General features: G+C 37.2%; 1 protein-coding gene across 5 annotated transcripts in view; it reads left to right on the top strand.

Moving 5' to 3' along the window:
• The first annotated feature begins 5,979 nt into the window (after positions 1-5,979).
• Positions 5,980-17,598, top strand: part of atp11c (ATPase phospholipid transporting 11C (ATP11C blood group)) — a 53,458-nt gene continuing 41,839 nt past the window's right edge. For all 5 annotated transcript variants that reach the window (XM_008420745.3, XM_008420744.3, XM_008420741.3 and 2 more), the window contains exon 1: positions 5,980-6,561. In XM_008420745.3, coding sequence (XP_008418967.1) covers positions 6,535-6,561 — 27 coding nt within the window. In that variant the 5' untranslated portion in view covers positions 5,980-6,534. The remainder of the gene's footprint in view (positions 6,562-17,598) is intronic.

The following is a 17,598-nucleotide window of genomic DNA, read 5'->3' as shown; positions in this document are numbered from 1 at the left end:
TGTCTCCAGTTAACTCAAATGCTGCTAATTAACCTTGAAGAAGTTTAAAGGAAGGATTGTCTTTGTCTTTGTGAGGGTTTGAATTTCCAAAGAAACTAAAAAAAATACATTTATATATTTAATTTAGCAAATGAAAAATAATTTTAGCCTCATTTAAAACCACAGAGTGAGATAGAAGCTTATTTGCTCCATTGTCTCGGGATATGAATGTTCAAATGAATGAAACTGTTCATGAAAAACTAGTTTTTGCCTTTCATTTAATTAATCATAACATGTTTTTTTTTAATAAAATCTGAATTATTCAGCAAAAATTTCTAACACTAAGTTCAATGTTACCAGGTAAAAACAAACTGTCCAATCTTTCATTATAACAGATCACATTTCCGTGCAAAAATGAACCAAACTGGACCACAGAGATTTATCTACAAGTTCGTTGTTGTTGTTGTTGTTGTTGTTGTTGTTGTTGTAAACTTTATAATTTATTTAGCTACACTCTGTTCAGGGAAATTTTCTATTTACACCAAATTCCACAGTTATATTTAGCTGTAAATAATAAAAATACTAACTATGGACAAAGTATAATCAGCACTTTTCTTTTGGTCTTACTCTCAGTGCAACAAGTGTGTGACGTCTCATAGATGTTCCAGGGGCGCCACCATGTGGACATCCTGGGCTACAAGCATTTCACATCAATTATCTGCAAAGAAAAAAAATATATTTACATAAAGCAAACATATTTCTGTTTTTCTTTTTTTTTGGCTATTAATGTATTACCAATTTTGTAAGTGGAAACGACCTTTTTGGTCTCCTGTCATGAAAAAAGTTTAAAATAATATAATTTACATAGTTTTTTTACTTCAAACTCTTTGACGCAGGACTTAGTGGGATTTCTCATCACCAGTTTGAATCTCGGCATTTTGTTATGTGCAATGAAACAAACTATCATCTGTTTAAAGAGACTGAATGAATAGTTGGATAACTCTTCAGGAGCGTGTGTGTAGAATTGCCATGTGCTTTAGAAAATCTGAACAATGCTTCATACATTTAAAACATTTTATGACATCCACCCTGGGAGAAAGGAAAATAGATCTAACTTTTAATATGGAGCAATGTTAACCTGAGATTACATTTTCACTTTACGCTTTCACAATTAATTTCTATTCTAAAAGCATATATTTATGTCTATTTTGTTCTACAGTCCAATTAATATTACTCTTTTTTTAAAGGTTTTGTTGACTCTAGTGGCCCCCATTTGAAAGTAGTCCGACAGGAAAGAGGGGGAAGACATGCAGTGAATGTTGCCAGGCTGGGAATCGAACCCCCGACCACAGCCATGAGGACCAAGGCCTCAACACATAGGCTGTGCCCTGCCCCTGCACCACCACAGCACTTCAATATTAATCTTTCGTTAACTTAGAAAACCTCTTAGAAAGAAAACACAAAGCTATTGTCTATTTTTTATATAGCTGTAAATACATTTAGACAGGTAGGGTCGAGGGATGTAAAGGAGTTTCTGACACCTGCTGGCCAAACATCACATTGTAACTACGAGAATATTTGTGTGAAACTTAAAAATCTAGTACTATAAAAGTAACTCAGATGGTCTACTTAACCGTTTGTTGAAGTAAGCAGATCAAAAACAAAACAAGACTGCTTTTCTCAGCGTTTAGTAATTAGTTTAGGATGAAACAATGCCCACGTCATTCTGTGTAAAATTGTGCTCATTTATAGATAAATTGGTGATTAGAACTGATTGACTGCAAGCTTCTGTTTTTCAATAGTTTGCTGTCCCCCTGTAGTAACACTGTGCCAGTCTGCCAGGATCCTAAACAGGAATTTTTCAAACAATATTGAATCTACCTACAGGTGAGTGCAATGCTTTATCTATCCACTAGATGGAGATATAGTTTAACTTTAGAGCGTGGATATTTCAGCGATGTGGTGTGATGATGTAACACTTCCTCGTTATGCAATAAGTCCATATTTGTAGCTGCTTTCCCCCTACGTATTTATTTTACGTATTTATTTTCAGCACTTAAAGTATTAAAAAATATATATCTACATAATTTTCAGGGATACCATATAGCACAAGAGGAGCAATCAAATGGAAAGAACAAAACTTGATGTAGAAAAAACTTTGCTTTATATTAATATTTAATACAGAAGCATTATTATGTGGTATTTTATGTAATTTCCGGTAAGAATGGCCTCAAATTATTGATAAGGTAAAAAAGGTAAAAAAAAAAAAAATGAATAAAAAAGGAGTACCATATGAAAAAGGGAGGTTAAGTATTTTAAATATTGTTCACCAGGTTCAAAAACTGTTTTAGAACAAATGTTTGGAATTTTAAACTGCTTCAGTGATTTTCCTTTAGTTTGTTGGTTGAATGTGTCTGGAAATGTCCACTTACTTAAAATACATACAATGAATTTGAGACATACAATTGAAAAAAGAGATATTGATATTCACTTTGTTTCTTACAGTCTGACATTAAATCAGACTAAAAGTTTTCTGTTTTACGTCAGCTATGCTGTATGTAAGATTTTTTTCAAACTCACATGTCAACACTAAAGATTACTGCACCTTTAAGCTATTTGGGAAAGTCCAGCTGATGATGTCAAGGCTTTCTAGGCTTCTAATAGGTTCTTTCAGATCATCTGAGTTCTCTGGCACCTGTGGATGCAAATTAGGGACAACTCAGACACCACGTGATTTACAAAGATTACTAAAACCTCCACAAGTTTAATTCAGGCTTGGATACTATTTCCAGATGCTTGAAGATGCCTTATTCCTCTTTTCAAACAATTACTGGATATACAGTCATAAACAGCATGGCAATGTTGAGTCGCCATACTTTTTGTCTTAGATATGAGTGAATTTTGGGCCAAATGTGTGAATCAACCACAGACTAAAAGCAAAAAACAAACAAACTCTTTCTTCTTTTGTTTTGGAGGTGATTTTGAAGTGTGTGATCGTCCTTATAATTTTTAAATTTAGAGGGAAAAGGGGAAGTTTGCAGTCCTGACAACGTTAATCCAACTGTGAATTAGAGAGGTTGCTCTGCTGCCGCACAATTTGCATGCAGGAGGACCATGAAAGGTTTGTGATCAGAACAGAAAAGTTGTGAGCCTAAAAATCTGAACCAGTAAAACCAGTTCTGTCCAGAGAAATGGCCCAGGATTGCAGTGAGATATTGTAAGAAGTGTGTAAAAGGAAACCTAAAATGTTTTCAGTTTTAAATGCATTTCTATCAGGAAATACATTTAAACTGTTTGAATATTAAGAAAAAAAAATGTGTTGAAAAATCAATTCTTTCCTCATTTAGCAAATGTTTTATTATCGTAACGGTTGAGAGTGATTTAATGTAAAACAGTTGTATGTACATTGATGAGCTAATTACAATTATCTCTTCTAATAACCTTTTCACTTTTGCAATCATCTGACCTTTCATCCTTGTTTTTTTTTTTCTAATTGCTTGGATTTACCAAAGGCAAAATGCAAACTCACAAGCAAAGCAGCTCTGGTCACACAGCTCATGGCACATGATGCAAATAAGCCGTCAGCAAATCATATTTCCACTGAGGAATCAAATGCAGTTTTACTGGATGCCTCTGAAAATGAAAACTGAAGCAGATCAACATTGTTGTCAGAGCTGGTAACGCTACTTTCGTTATCTTTTCTTAGAAAAGGCAATTATGCAATTCGTAACTGGAAATACATGTACTGGACTGGATGGGAGGGACTGGATTACGTTGAATTAGATTACAATAGTTGAATAATTGCATTTACATACATGAAAGTTTGTAATTAGATTTAAATCGGTCTTGATTTCTTTTACACCACAACTCTCTGGATTATAACATGAATAATGCAGTTGATAACTTAAGCTTTAAGTTCTAACTTGTGTTTTCTAAACTTTGGAGTGTGAATTTAATGCTTTACATTAAATTGTTGTTCAGAGGTCCTCAGGGACATCTCTCGCTAGTTTTCTTTCCAGGGTCTTTGAAGTTTTTCACTTCCTTCCCCTGTCAGGCTTGTGGTTCTCTTTGAATGTCTTGATGCTTCTCACTCCGTTTGTTGACTCTTTGAAATGCTGTGAAATCTTTGTTGATCCTTCTCCTGCTGCTCTGTGAGGTTACACCGTTCATTTTTCAAGCTTTGAGCTTTACAAATGTAACTCGGCACTCAATAAAAAGCTCATTTCCTGAGGGAAGTGATTTTTTTTAACCAGATGGCTTCTGTGGAGTGGTCTTATTTTCTGTGGTGTAGAAAAATGCAACTGTTCAAAAAGTCTGACAATTGAGCCTAAAGTTATTTATACCACCACACTGATCTTGTTTTGAAATAATTTCCAAACCTTTAGGAAGTTTATTTTAATTTGAAATGAGGCAGTCAAAAAAATAAATAAAACAGTGTAAATAACTTATACATTAAAAAAAGGAAATTTCTCTAATTTGACCTATTACGTAAAAATGGTATATCAAAATGTATCCTTCTTAATGACCAGCGAAAAAAATCTTTTTTGGCATGACAGTAAACCCTTCGATTGCTGACCAGCTTTTTGTTTTTTTATCTTTGGTAAAAAGATAAAAAGCAAAAAGCTTCTGACTTTTAGGTTGAAAAGTCAGGACTGTGGCTGGGCCATCCAGAAACTTTAATATTGCTTCCAGTCAGAGGAAACATGTTTGTAAAATTAAAAGATTAATTTAATCCTATAAATTTGCTAAGGGTGTAAATAATTTGGGGTACAATGTACAGTTCTAATAAAAATAATAAGCTGTATCAAAATTCTTCCCACTGTTTTAGGGACCTGGGAAATACTTTAAGAACAATAAAATGTTCAACATTTAGAGTTTGACTTTTATTGATCAAATTGAGAATTTCAGCCCTGATATATTTTTTTCAAATAGTATTTGTGCTCTTTATTGCGTGTTTATAGTTCTTTTTGATTAATTTTTATTGCTTTTCCTTATTTGTCAGCAAACATTTAATTTCAGAGCTACTTTTGTTGCCAATGCAATAAAATAAAAACTGGCTAGAGCCGTAAAATATTTTGTCAACCTCTACAAAATAAAATGTTTATTTTCAGAGCTGAGGAAGCTAAACTAAAATTGATTTCTATTTTTAAACTTTAGAAAACAAATCATCTAAACATATTTTGTAAAATGAGACCAGGTGAGTGAGGCATTTCAATATGGCAAAGAAAATAAAGATACACTGTCCACTTTAAGATATAAAACACATAGTTTGAAGCCTTGTAGTTTGTAAAAGAAGCCTGGTACTTTGTAACCTTTCTGTTTAAGATATTTTACGCAGAAATATTGCTAAAACTACCCCTGATAATGAAACACATTTCTACGGAAGAGGATTAGGGCCACTGGAAAAAAACAAAACAGTTCTGACTTTAATCTCAGAATTCTGAGATTAAAGTCAGAATTCTGACTTTTTTCTCAGAATTCTGAGATTAAAGTCAGAATTCTGACTTTAAACTCAGAATTCGGACTTTAATCTCAGAATTCTGACTTTAATCTCAGAATTCTGACTTTAAACTCAGAATTGTGAGATTAAAGTCAGAATTCTGACTTTAAACTCAGAATTCTGACTTTTTTTCTCAGAATTCTGACTTTAAACTCAGAATTCTGACTTTAATCTCAGAATTCTGACTTTAATCTCAGAATTCTGACTTTAAACTCAGAATTGTGAGATTAAAGTCAGAATTCTGACTTTAAACTCAGAATTCTGACTTTTTTTCTCAGAATTCTGACTTTAAACTCAGAATTCTGACTTTAATCTCAGAATTCTGACTTTAATCTCAGAATTCTGAGATTAAAGTCAGAACTTTTTAAATTTTTTTCCCCAGTGGCCCTAATCCTCTTCCGTACATTTCTTATTTGCCACAGGAGCCAAAAGTAGCTTCTTAAGAACGTGTGGAAATCCTGAGTGGGGACTACATCACCCAGAATGCAGTGCGAGCTTTAGTCACCGCACCTTCGCCGGGTGGAGCTTGCAAACGAGGGAACGTCCGTGGGTTGCTGCTGAGTGAAAATTGTTTGACAGGAGGAGAGGAAGACCTGCGCTCAGGGACTGACACGATAAGTTAGTTGTTGCAACACCGCATCGGCGGGCAGCTTTTCGGTCAGCAGCGAGGCCAACCCGGGAGCGACAAATGATTTGTCGGAGTCAAAGCAGCAACAGGGCACGGAGCGAAATGTCAGCGACTGTTTCAGCCCTGAGCCGCGGAGAGCGCGACTAGTAACACCGCAACGCGGAAAACATTCAACGCGGCGGAGAGAATGCGAATGGTGCGAAGATACCGAAACCAAACAAAATGGAAACCATGTAGCATCGCTCCAGCCTTCCATATAGCTAGAACTAACGTTAGAGTAGAGAGTAGATAGCCAAGGAGCTAGCGCAGTAACTAACATATATACATGTAAAGTTATTCCCCGGAGGAGCTGAAGCGGAGCCCAGGCAGGAGGCGTCTGTTGAATCAGAGGAGTTCATCGGTGCGGACAGGAGGACGAAACAAGAGGATGCTTCGGAGGAGACTGAACCGCTTGGTATGTGTGATTGGCATCATTATTACGCACACATCATTAGCTTATGACTCACAGCTGTCCTGAACTCCATGGATAAAATGTGGAACGACAGGAAGCTAAGACTGGACTTCCAGCTGTAGAGGTTGTGTTTACGGTCGTTAAAACGCGCCAGAATGGCACAACACGTCCTGTTTGCTTTTACAACAAAACACTGTTGCAGGCACTTCCCAGCTCTCACTGGGTAACCAGGCAGCTTTTATGCAATTGTCCTTTTATCTACCAGGGATTTTACTACACAACTATGCGGGTGTAAAGTGAAGTCCGTCCACTCAGGTCACTAGTGGACATTTCACTCCGGCGCCATGTGCTTTAGTTTCGTTTTGACCTCCTGAAGGGGCTCATCGGGCTGGGGTCCCAGCTCTGAAAAGTTTCTCTATCAAGAACTTAGATTTAATTTCATTTCAGCGATTTTAGTTCTCCTCGGAGGCTTTCCATGAAACACTGCACATACTAAAGTAAAGGACCATTTAATGCTGGTAGCAGGTGACGCGAGATAGCGCTTTAATTTATTTTGCTCTCAGCAGCTTCTTCACCTAAAAATGTGCATCTACAACCAACTTAAACAAGTTAATTTATTTCAGTAATTAAATTAAAAAATGTGAAACTTGTATCAAATGAAGTCTTTACTACCAGAAGGATATGTATTTCTGGTAAATTTAACTCTAGGTTGGTTAGATTTTTAACGTTCCAGAAATGTTATTGTCAACGGAATCACAAAGAAAACGCCTGACTTGACAGTGATTCAGATGACAGTCAATCCACAAGAATATAAGCCACAACAGCTCATTGCTCAATAAAATGGGTGATCACAAAGTGCTGCATCTAAAAGCATAAAAGAAAAGTTTAATGGAAGGAAAAAGTGTAGCAAAACAGGTGAATAAGTAACAAGAAAAATGGCAGCTTGAGAGGATTGTGAAGCCAAACACTCCTTTATAGTTTGGGGGTGATTTTTATAGTGTCATTTCTTCAGGATATAACACACACACACACACACACACACACACACACACACACACACACACACACACACACACACACACATCCAGACTAGGGCTGTTGTAAACGATTATTTTAGTAATCGAGTAATCTATAGATTTTTCTTACGATTAATCGAGTAATCGGATAAAAACAATTATGAAATAAAATATTGGTAAATCTTCCATAACACCAGTGTTACTATCGGATATCAACATTAGTCTATTTTTTCCACATTTGAGCTTCCCTACCAGTTACTTTTTTGTAGACCGGGGGAGCAACACGGGATATTTACGGCTCCTCCGTTCAGAAACTCATCTACCAGCCATGTTCCGCCTCCCGTTTGTTCAGACCGGGATGATATAAGTTTATTGTGCGGTTCGTCCGTAAAGCTGCACTTACCCTGTAAGCATCAACCCTCAGCCGCCCGCCGTGTTCAGTCTCTCCACTCACCTGTATAAATCCTCCTCAGCTTCTTCCCGCCGTTCAACCAGCAGCTCCGGAGCAGAAAGGCTGCCGAACTCCCGGCATCGCGCCGGTCTTTTTAAGGATGTTTATTGGTCCCACAAAAAAACGATGAAAACCCGGAATTATCACCAATCAGTAAAATCCCCGCGGGCCGAACTTGAAGATTGGACGTTATGCCGCTAACACGTAGCTTCCGTCAACAACTCAGAGGCGGAAGTCAGAGCTCCGCTCAACGCAAATAATGTTCCGGCTGAAACACGGTGCGCTAAATGATAAAACATAAATTAACGAAGCTTCGAGGCAGGTCAATTTTCCTCGAGGAATTTTAATAATCGAGGTACTTGAATCACTCGAGGAATCGTTTCAGCCCTACATCCAGGTGACAGGGTACAACTGATAGGCTACAGATGTCAGAAGTTTCTTACCAGAGCTAAGGTCCTGTATTCAATAGTCTGTATTTTTAATTTACTGTCACTTATTTTCATTTATATATTGATTTATTTCCACCTGTTGTCTTTCCACCGTGAGTTTTTTCCCCTCCTACTTTCTCTGTCCGTTTATTTATTAATTTATAGTTTTTGTTTTCTTTTTTCTCTTGTTTTTCCTTCTGACCTCTTTCTTTGTAGCAGGTAAAGTCATAAAGGGGGGAAGAGCTGGGAAATGAAACTTGATGGGTGGAAATTCAAAGTCAGCTTCTAAGTTGGGAAAGTTTGTATTTTTTGGATGCAATACTTGCTACTTTAAATGCATTATCAAGCCATTTACTTATTCCTAGTTTTATTGCCAATTTTGGCAGGATCAGTCCTCCATAGAAACGATGAAGCATCTGGCTAATTAATTCAAAAACAATTATTTTTTGGAAAGAAATGAAGCATGGGAGTGAGAACAGATAAAAGCAACCACAAGAGTTGATGAAAAAGGCAACAAATTATAGCAATGTGAATACTTTAACTTATGTGTCACATGTGTTGTGAACAATTTGCCTACTTTGTTAAAATATTTTTTTTCCGACAAAGTTTCTATGGAGAGGAGACACAGCTGAGACACAGACGATTACAGAAAAAGTAGAGAAAGAAGGAACATAAATAAATGTCTTCAACTAAAGTAAAACTGTAGTACTATTTGTTCCTCAATAGTTTTCATGCAAACAAATATAATTTTCCTTAAACCCATGTGCTATGAAGTCAGAGAGATGAAGCAGAGAAAACAAAACGGGCAAAGAGACAGGAGAGAGCACCTAAAATGACAAACAGGAAGGTAGAAGGAGACAACAAATTAATACCGTGTATTAGACAATATACGACCTGCAGACAAACCCGCTCCCAAAGAACATCAGTCCCCCCAAAGTGAAACATGTAAGGTGGAATCTCCCCCATTTTAAAGAGTGAAGGTTAAACTTTGATATAAATTGGTTTTCATTAGTTTTAATAAAAAGTTTGTGTTGGAAATTGAGAGGACCATATCTGGGTATTTATGTTTAGGCTGCAAGATTTTAAGAAAACATTGACCTGTGATATTGTTAAATATTACAATATTGTTATCAGTACATATGAACCCATATTTTTCTTTGTCCTTTTTTCCATGATCATGTTTCTTGCACCACTCTGCCTAAGTCTTAATATTTGTTATTAGAGCATAGGAGTGTCCATTCACCCAGACCTTAACATATAATATCCTTCCAAATGTTACATTTTTTTGCTAACAAATAATAACTTCATAGATTTATTTGCAAAGTAGGCTAAGGACAGAAAAGGGGGATTTGTTATGGGTGTAGTTTGCTGCACAGTGATGTAAATGACCTGATTTGCAAAAGGCTGCCACACCTAGCATGATTTCCACAGAACCAAGTGGGGAGAGTGGAGGGTTATCAGGGGGTTGTCAGTGTCTGACAGCTTTGCATGAGGCTGGGAGCTCACTTCGTGAAAAAGTGGTGAATTCAAATGTCACATGACCGCATGTAGAAACCTGTGGAGACATGATTGCACTCTCACATGTTGTGTTTTGGATTTTGTTTTAGAAACTCCTTGTCTGTGTCTAGATGGCAGCACAGGTTTTTTGGTGCTCTGCAGAGCATCTCTCCCACTATTTATAAGTTTCTTTCATCATAATCTGTGTAGGTGTATATGCACACTCATAATAAAAATAAAGTATACCTCTTTTTTAAATGCAGTTTACAGATTTTGCATGTATTTGGGGTTTTGTTTAGTTTTCGCTTGTTGGTAAATTAAAATATTTTACAATCTGGAAAACACTTTATAGACTAATGTCTTAGACACTATATGGATAAACAATTTTATTTGTTTGGAAAGCTTGTTTGTAAGATTACATCCAATTATTTAAAAGAAAATCACAATATTCTAGTTTTACAGTGACTTTCTTCATCTGTGTTTTCTACACGCTGACAAACATAAAATTTGAATAACAGTTTTTTTATTTTATTTTTTATTTTTTTATTTTCTTTTTTTAAGGGTTTGTGATCATTTGGAGTCAAATCAAAATTAGAATACAAAGTTGATCAACTGCACATTCCAACCAGAGTTTTTTTTTTCTTTTTCATCATAACTATTCCTAAAACAAACAACATGCAATAGCAAAACCATCCACTCCATTTTAGTCTACAGAGACTTAAGTAAAAACCTTAAACTTATGAGATGTCTGTAATTGAACCAATCATCAACAGCTGGGAGACTCAAACAAAACATTGTGTTTTTAACATTATTTCTACATTCCTTTGATGTCTTGCAGATTTTTCTCTGCTGTAGTTTATTGACATTTAAGGACCCTCATATTTTATATTTCATATTTGGACTTGATAATAATGACATACAGATCATAGAGTAAGTGGCAGTTCTAAAAACAACCGCAATGCCATTTAAACTAGACTTCCACTTAAAATACATTATAACTCTGCTTTAAAAGCTGATAGTGGTTTAGTGGAAAAAGAGGCTTTTGCCATTATGACTTTATGTTTGCGTCTAATGGTTTATTATAGGCGCCTAATTACTTTTTTCTGTTTAAGCCAACAATATCATGTACACAAAGATTTAATTAACATAAAGCCGTTTCTATCTCCTGTGGTAATCATTAGAATGCTTCCTGAAAGTGGGTAACTATCTGCAGGGTTTATGAACGCTAAAGCCCATTTACTGCCACTTTATCATTCACTAATGCACCAGTTACTTGTTGTCACCGGTGGGCTGAATCCTCAGCACGCTGTGTGAGCAGTATAGATACTGACAGTGAAGAAGGAGAGGCAATATAATAATTATAGTGCCTGACCCTCCTCCTAGCCCCACTCTAAGTGTTGCCAGGTCAGCTGATTTTCCGGCTTCTGAAGAGGATTGCTCCTGTAATTTCTCCTCAGTGCGAGCTGTAAATAATATTTTGTGCAGAGCAGCCAGCAACACTGTCACTGATGCGCACCGTGCCGTTATCTCAGACTCTGGCTCTCTTCGTCTTGATTCACAGCACCCTCCCCTTGCCCACGGGAGGTGCGCAAGCTTCACGAAGAGGCAGAAAGATCGAGAGTGACTGCTCAAACCGAATGAAACAGAGGAAGCTTTTTGTGTCCTGCTTGACGCTTTTCATGAAACATGGCTGAGGGAATGTGTGGTGCAGGGCTCCTTGAGAGGAAGGGAGGCTCCAGTGGTTGTAATGCTCTTGACAGGAATGCAAAAAAAACCACAGCTTCCTTTGATGTTCGTTCAAGGCCTTGAAGGCAGCAGTGTGATCTGCGAGAGGTGGAGCCTGGTGGAAATGTGATAGTATTCTTTGTGGGAGCCCCTGCCTTCAGTCATAGGATTGTAGAACATTCGCATAAAAAAAATAAAAATTTCTTTTTGCACCATGGTAACTATTAAATCTCCTCCTACTCACTAGCTCAGTGAAATTACGCATCAAGTTTCTACTTTATATTTCAACTTTTAGTGAATAAGACCATATTGTAGCCTTAGTGCTGAAGTTTGGCTTTTTTGGAGAAGAAGAGAAACTCTCTCCAGGTGCCTTCATCTTGTGCACAATGGTAGGAAATTCTCAGACATAAACACAATTGATGTTTCTTTTCAATTTAAAAAAAGAACAATGTGCTATAAAAAAAATCCACCTAATAGTTATTTGTAGAGTCTGGAATACGGATTCTTGCCTAATTCTGTGTTCAGGAGTAAATTGGATCATCATGTTTCTTCTTAACATTTGCCCTCCAGATTATTTTAAGTACTATTGTTGGTTGGGAAGTATTACTACCAATACATGCATTTAGCTGTAAGAAACGGCCTCAACAAGAAAATGTGCTACAAGTTACATGTTGGAGACAGTTTTGTATTTAATAGAAAATAAAGGGATTGGATAAATATATACATTTTGAAGCACATGCCCCTAACTTGTGTCTAATTGTTGTAAAACTAATCTGCTCACTTACCTTATAATAAACTATAGTTTTAACCAATACAACAAATCTTAGCTGCTGTTTCCACCAATTGTTTACTTTTGCACTGTACAGTAGTTCGTGCATCATGTCCTTCCTCTTGTGTGCTATAGGCAGAAACACTCTGTTATTCTTGACCTGCAAGCTTTTTTATCTTTGCAGTAAAACTGCTGTTATAAAGCTCATGTGAGAACAAAAGGAAATGCAGAAAAATTCCCCACAGAAATTGTCCTTATATGACTCCTAAACTCTTCCCAGTTCCATTGTAAAACTGGCTTTAGAGCAGAGGGAGGTTAGCTTCGTCACCTTGTGTTTTATTGTAAAACTGTGGCGATAAACCACTCATTATGGTATCTATAGTGTTTATAGTTGGTCAGAGAAGCCAAACTCACCAGTTTGGGTTCATACGCTGTGAAGCTGTGGAGCTGATCAAAAACGGGAATTTTAAACATCACTACGAAACCAAACACAAGTTCTTTGAAGAAACTTAAAAATAAACAAGCTAAGAGCCCAGTACAAGAGATCCACCCAACACACGCATTCTTTCACCGCACAGCAGTGGATATGAGCCTCCTCTGCAGATCACATGGATTTTAGGGCCACATAAAAACATCATTCAGCGACGTGATGGTGGTGAAAGAACATTTGACTGCTGCTGCTCGGATCAGACATTGCCCAACTTTTGGTCTATGTTATTTGTCACAAAGAAATAAAAAGATCTGTGTGGATATGCTGGAAATGAGGCTACTTAGGACACACAAGAGGAGAAGACATGTGCTGCGTTCCAGTCAGAAAAATCAACTGGAACGCCATCCGAAGTCGCATTTCCCACTGGGAAAGTGTGAAAAACTCCAACTACCCACAGTCATAACTTGTAAGATAACTTGTGTGTCTAAAATCAATGAGACATGCAGCACCTGCAACTCTAAATTGAAGAAATGAAAAGCGGTGTTTGCTTATGAAAAGTAAAGCATAAAATAATGTTCGCAAGCGCACAATTTGAGGCTTTCAGACAGAACAAATTCCTCTCCGGCCGTTTGAAATTTACACCGTTGTTGTATTAATTAGGAAAGGAAAGAAAAAATTATGAAGAGAAATGGCAATTTTGTTAACACTTTGTTTTTTTTGGGAAGAATTACTTTTGTTATTTTTGTGAAGAACATTTTTATTACTTATGATGAAGGTGTGAAGTTCACTGTTTTGCACGTCCGGGTTCAGACATGTAATAGTGTAGCAATTTGAAGGTTGTGGTTTGGTTTACACATCTTATCTGAGTGGTTTTTCTGTGCATGCCTGGGTACCACACTTAGCTCTTCTTAGTTTTCCTCACGATCAGGTCATAAATGAACATTAAGATAATTAAGTTTGTTAGTCAGAATCATCCAAGTCCACATTTTGATGCATTCTGCCATGTCTTGGTCACATCATACATTTGCAATTGATGAACTTTGTTTATTCTGATAATTACGTTACTTTATGCCACTATGGGTATAAAAAGGTAGATCTGTTTGGAAAGAGACGATTTGTTTCAAGAATGGTTTGTACTTTGATTGTAATGCATGCTGAGGAGTTTGACATTTAAATCATGACAGTTTTTATTCTAGTTTTATTTCTGTTTTATATCCACCTCTTCTTGTCTTGTTAAGTTTTCCATCATCATCTTGAAGCTATATTTATGGCCTCTGCTTGCCTGAGGCCCTTATTTACCACAAGGTGTTGGTATGCGGGAAAGGTGTGAAGAATTGCCTGTATTTTAAAGCTTCTGTTGTCTCAAGCTGTGTTTCAGGTCAGGAAGGACGACACCTCAGGCCTGATATACACACTTGCACACAGTTACATTTGGAGAGTAACTCCACACACGTGCATGTTTGCTGACGTACTGTTTTTTGCAGTTTAGATATACTACAATAAACATAACAGTCACGACGTTACCTGCTTAATGTTGTAGTTGCAGTATGACAGCAAAGCTTGCCACTTTGCTTGCACTAAAGTTCTCTCAGCCCTCACTGTCTCCCTGCAGCGTATCCTTCTCCTCTCAAACAGAGTTCAGTTTCTCATCATCATCATCATCATCTTTCTCCTGTATTGGTTAGAAAACCCCAGCAAGCTGCAAGATCGTTCACATGTATCGCATCCAAAAAGAAGTTTTTTTTTTTTTTTGAACAAATCTTAGCTACTTTCTTGTGACCTCACTTGCCAGAAAAGCAGTAGGGGTATACTATTTTCATTTCTTACCATCTGGCCTGCTGAGTGGCGCCGCGCTGTGAGCTGCACATGTGAACAAACTTTCTCAGAGTGATCAGTTTTTATGTAAACAACCAAATTCAAATAAGCCGGTGATGATTGTGTTTAATAAAAGACTGCAGGCTCCATTCCATTGACTACGCAGGAGAGTTTCCTGTTGCCACCATTTCACAGTATATTTTCACTAAACGAACGTAAAACATGATCTGATTGCTTTATTTTAACACATTACTATTACTGCAAAAATAATATAACAAACCTATTCATTATACGACATTATTATTTGATAGTTTTTTTATTATTAATGTTTATGATGTTTTATATGTGCTGTTTTTATGGGAGGCATCTGACAAATGATCTAAACCAAATTTCCATTTTATGAACAATACAGTTTTTATCTTATCGTTTGTATACGTCTGTTATTTTGATTTGGTACAAACTTTTACTGGATGAGGTGTTTATGACGCAATGACGCGACTCCAAGTGGGTTCTCGGGTTGTTAAACAATAAACTCTGGTTAAGCACTTGAACTGCTCTGGTGGAAAAGCTCTAACTGAGATCTATCACCTGGAAAAGATTACAAAGCCATTTTTAAGGCTTTGGGACTCCAGCACACCACAGTGAGTGCCATTTTCCAGACATGGAGAAATGTGACTTTCTTGCTCTTTTTTACTCTTAACATTACTCTAAGAAGTCGCAGACCCCACTTACTTTGTGTTCATTAATCAGTATGAAGACCTAGACAGCAGAAAATTGTATTTCTGTTTCACCAAACAATAAAAAAAAATAAAATAAAGACCATATTAACATTCCTTTGGATAGACGAGAAGAACTTTTTGGAAGATCTGTATCACTTCTATTGTAAAACTTTACCCACATTTCAGAAAAAAACATCAAGCATTAGACAAACCTGGTGGTGGCAGTATGATGCTCTGGGCCTGGAATCTTGAGTCCTGGTCTCTACCAGAAAATCTTGGAAGAAAATTTTAGATAATCAGTTCCTTACCTTAATCTTGAGCAACTCCACAGGTGGCTTTGAAAAAGAAGAAGGTAAAACTGGTTAAATTTTGTGGCTAAAATGAAGCAAGTTTACAAATAAAAGTGGGCTAAAATGTATCTTCGGTGATATGAAAGACTCAAACGGTTGATGGCAGCTGTTGTGCAAAACACTCAAGGCCAGGTTGGTGGGGCTGCTCTTTATTCTAAGGAAATTTATTTTTAATTAATGAATATGAAAACTTGAAACCCAAATTTTGTATTTACTTGCCTACTCTGTTATAACTTGAACCAATGAATTGTGACAATCTGTAAAGGGGAAAAGGCCTTTTCTCAGGACTGTCATGATTTTGATATCTTGGTTTTGCTGAAAGTTATGTAATAGTTAAAATGTCAAAATTGTCATAACTCAGTTTTGATTAAAAAAAAAAAAGAAACTGCTTATTTGTCCCTGTGGTTGAGCACATGATAGTTTATTTGTGGGGCCACAAACCATGCCTGGAAAGTAGAGGTACTTGATTCATCCGGCCTGTTTGATCAGGAAAAATGTGTATTGATCAGAGCCGTGCACAGTTTTGCCGCCATCATTCTTGCAGCCGTGAACCTGCTGCTGGCGAACAGAATTGCTTACTGTGATTTCTTTCTCTCCTCTGCGTTCTCCGTCTGGCCTCTTGCACTCTGTCCAATAATGGAAATTCAGCCAAAGGAGCTCATCTGCAACACGCAGTGGGATAATAAATATATTTAGTGTGGTGAGGAAGGCGGTGCGAAGAAAAAACCGGATGAAATATGGTGGAGGAGACTGCAGAGCCCTGCGTGACTCACTTAAAAGCAAGAGGAAAACCGGAGGGGTACAGTACCCTTGCCTTTTTGCACCTCGTCTGTCACTTTTTCTGCCTAATGGACAGACTTTTTCAGGTGTGGATAACATAGGAGTGGGGCGGTTCTGGTTAAGTCACCAAAGATAGCTTTTTGTGGCAGTTTCTACTTCCAACCAGAAGCCAGATTGAATTCTCAGTTTGTACCTCTAAATAATTCAGATAACTTCATTTATTTTGAATTCCCCTCACATTGCTCCACCCTTTTCTCAATCTCTACATTTTCTTCAGACTAGTAGCACTTAGAAGTCCTCCAAATCATCCATATATGTATAAAAAGTCGTCCAGAGATTCCCTTTTGCCGACTCCAGCCTCAGCGTTAGTCGGGAGTGTTCGCAGTGAGATGTGAAGAGAATTTTGAGCTGTGTGTGTTTGGACTGTGTGCAGCTATTTCGCTTTCTGTCTCAGGATGTTGAAACGGGGTAGAGCTGTCAACATCTGTGACGTTTTGTCAATCTAGTAATGAAACAATCTAATGAAGACATCGTCTGGGTTTAAGAATGGGGAACACTGTGAGATTTAATGAGTAGTATTTCTTTTAAAAAAATTACCCGGTGTATGTTGCACAATATGGTCCCAGCCAAGCCTGTAGTGTAGCTTGGTCACAGCGAGAAATTTTCTGTTTTTACTGTCACGCTTCTTTTGGAGGAAATGCCTGTTGAGAAAACCACAATCAACCATGTGCTGTTAGTAGTGAAAGGAAAAAAAGCCACATTGATTTTTGTCATTAGTCTTTTTGCCCTCCAAAGTGGTGTCCAAGGATAATTAATTGAATAGCAATTACAGCTAGTGTAGCACAGCCCGTTATTAAAGATAATGTCATCAGTAGGGATGTAGCTGAGATGGAGATTTTTAAAGCATGTCAGCAGTGGGATGTACTGTAATTGCCTTCTCATTGGTATTGCATGGCTCCATGCCAGCCACCGGTGGGAGGAGAAAGCTATTGTAGTGTGCAGTTTAGTTAAGTTTCAACCCAGGCTCCACATGAAAACAGCGGCCAGATCAAGCACCTTT

Source organism: Poecilia reticulata, chromosome 10, assembly GCF_904066995.2.
Source record: "Poecilia reticulata chromosome 10, P_reticulata-male-v2, whole genome shotgun sequence".
Lineage (NCBI taxonomy): Eukaryota > Metazoa > Chordata > Actinopteri > Cyprinodontiformes > Poeciliidae > Poecilia > Poecilia reticulata.
Note: the sequence above shows the minus strand (reverse complement) of the source record. Positions and strands in the feature narration are given on the sequence as shown.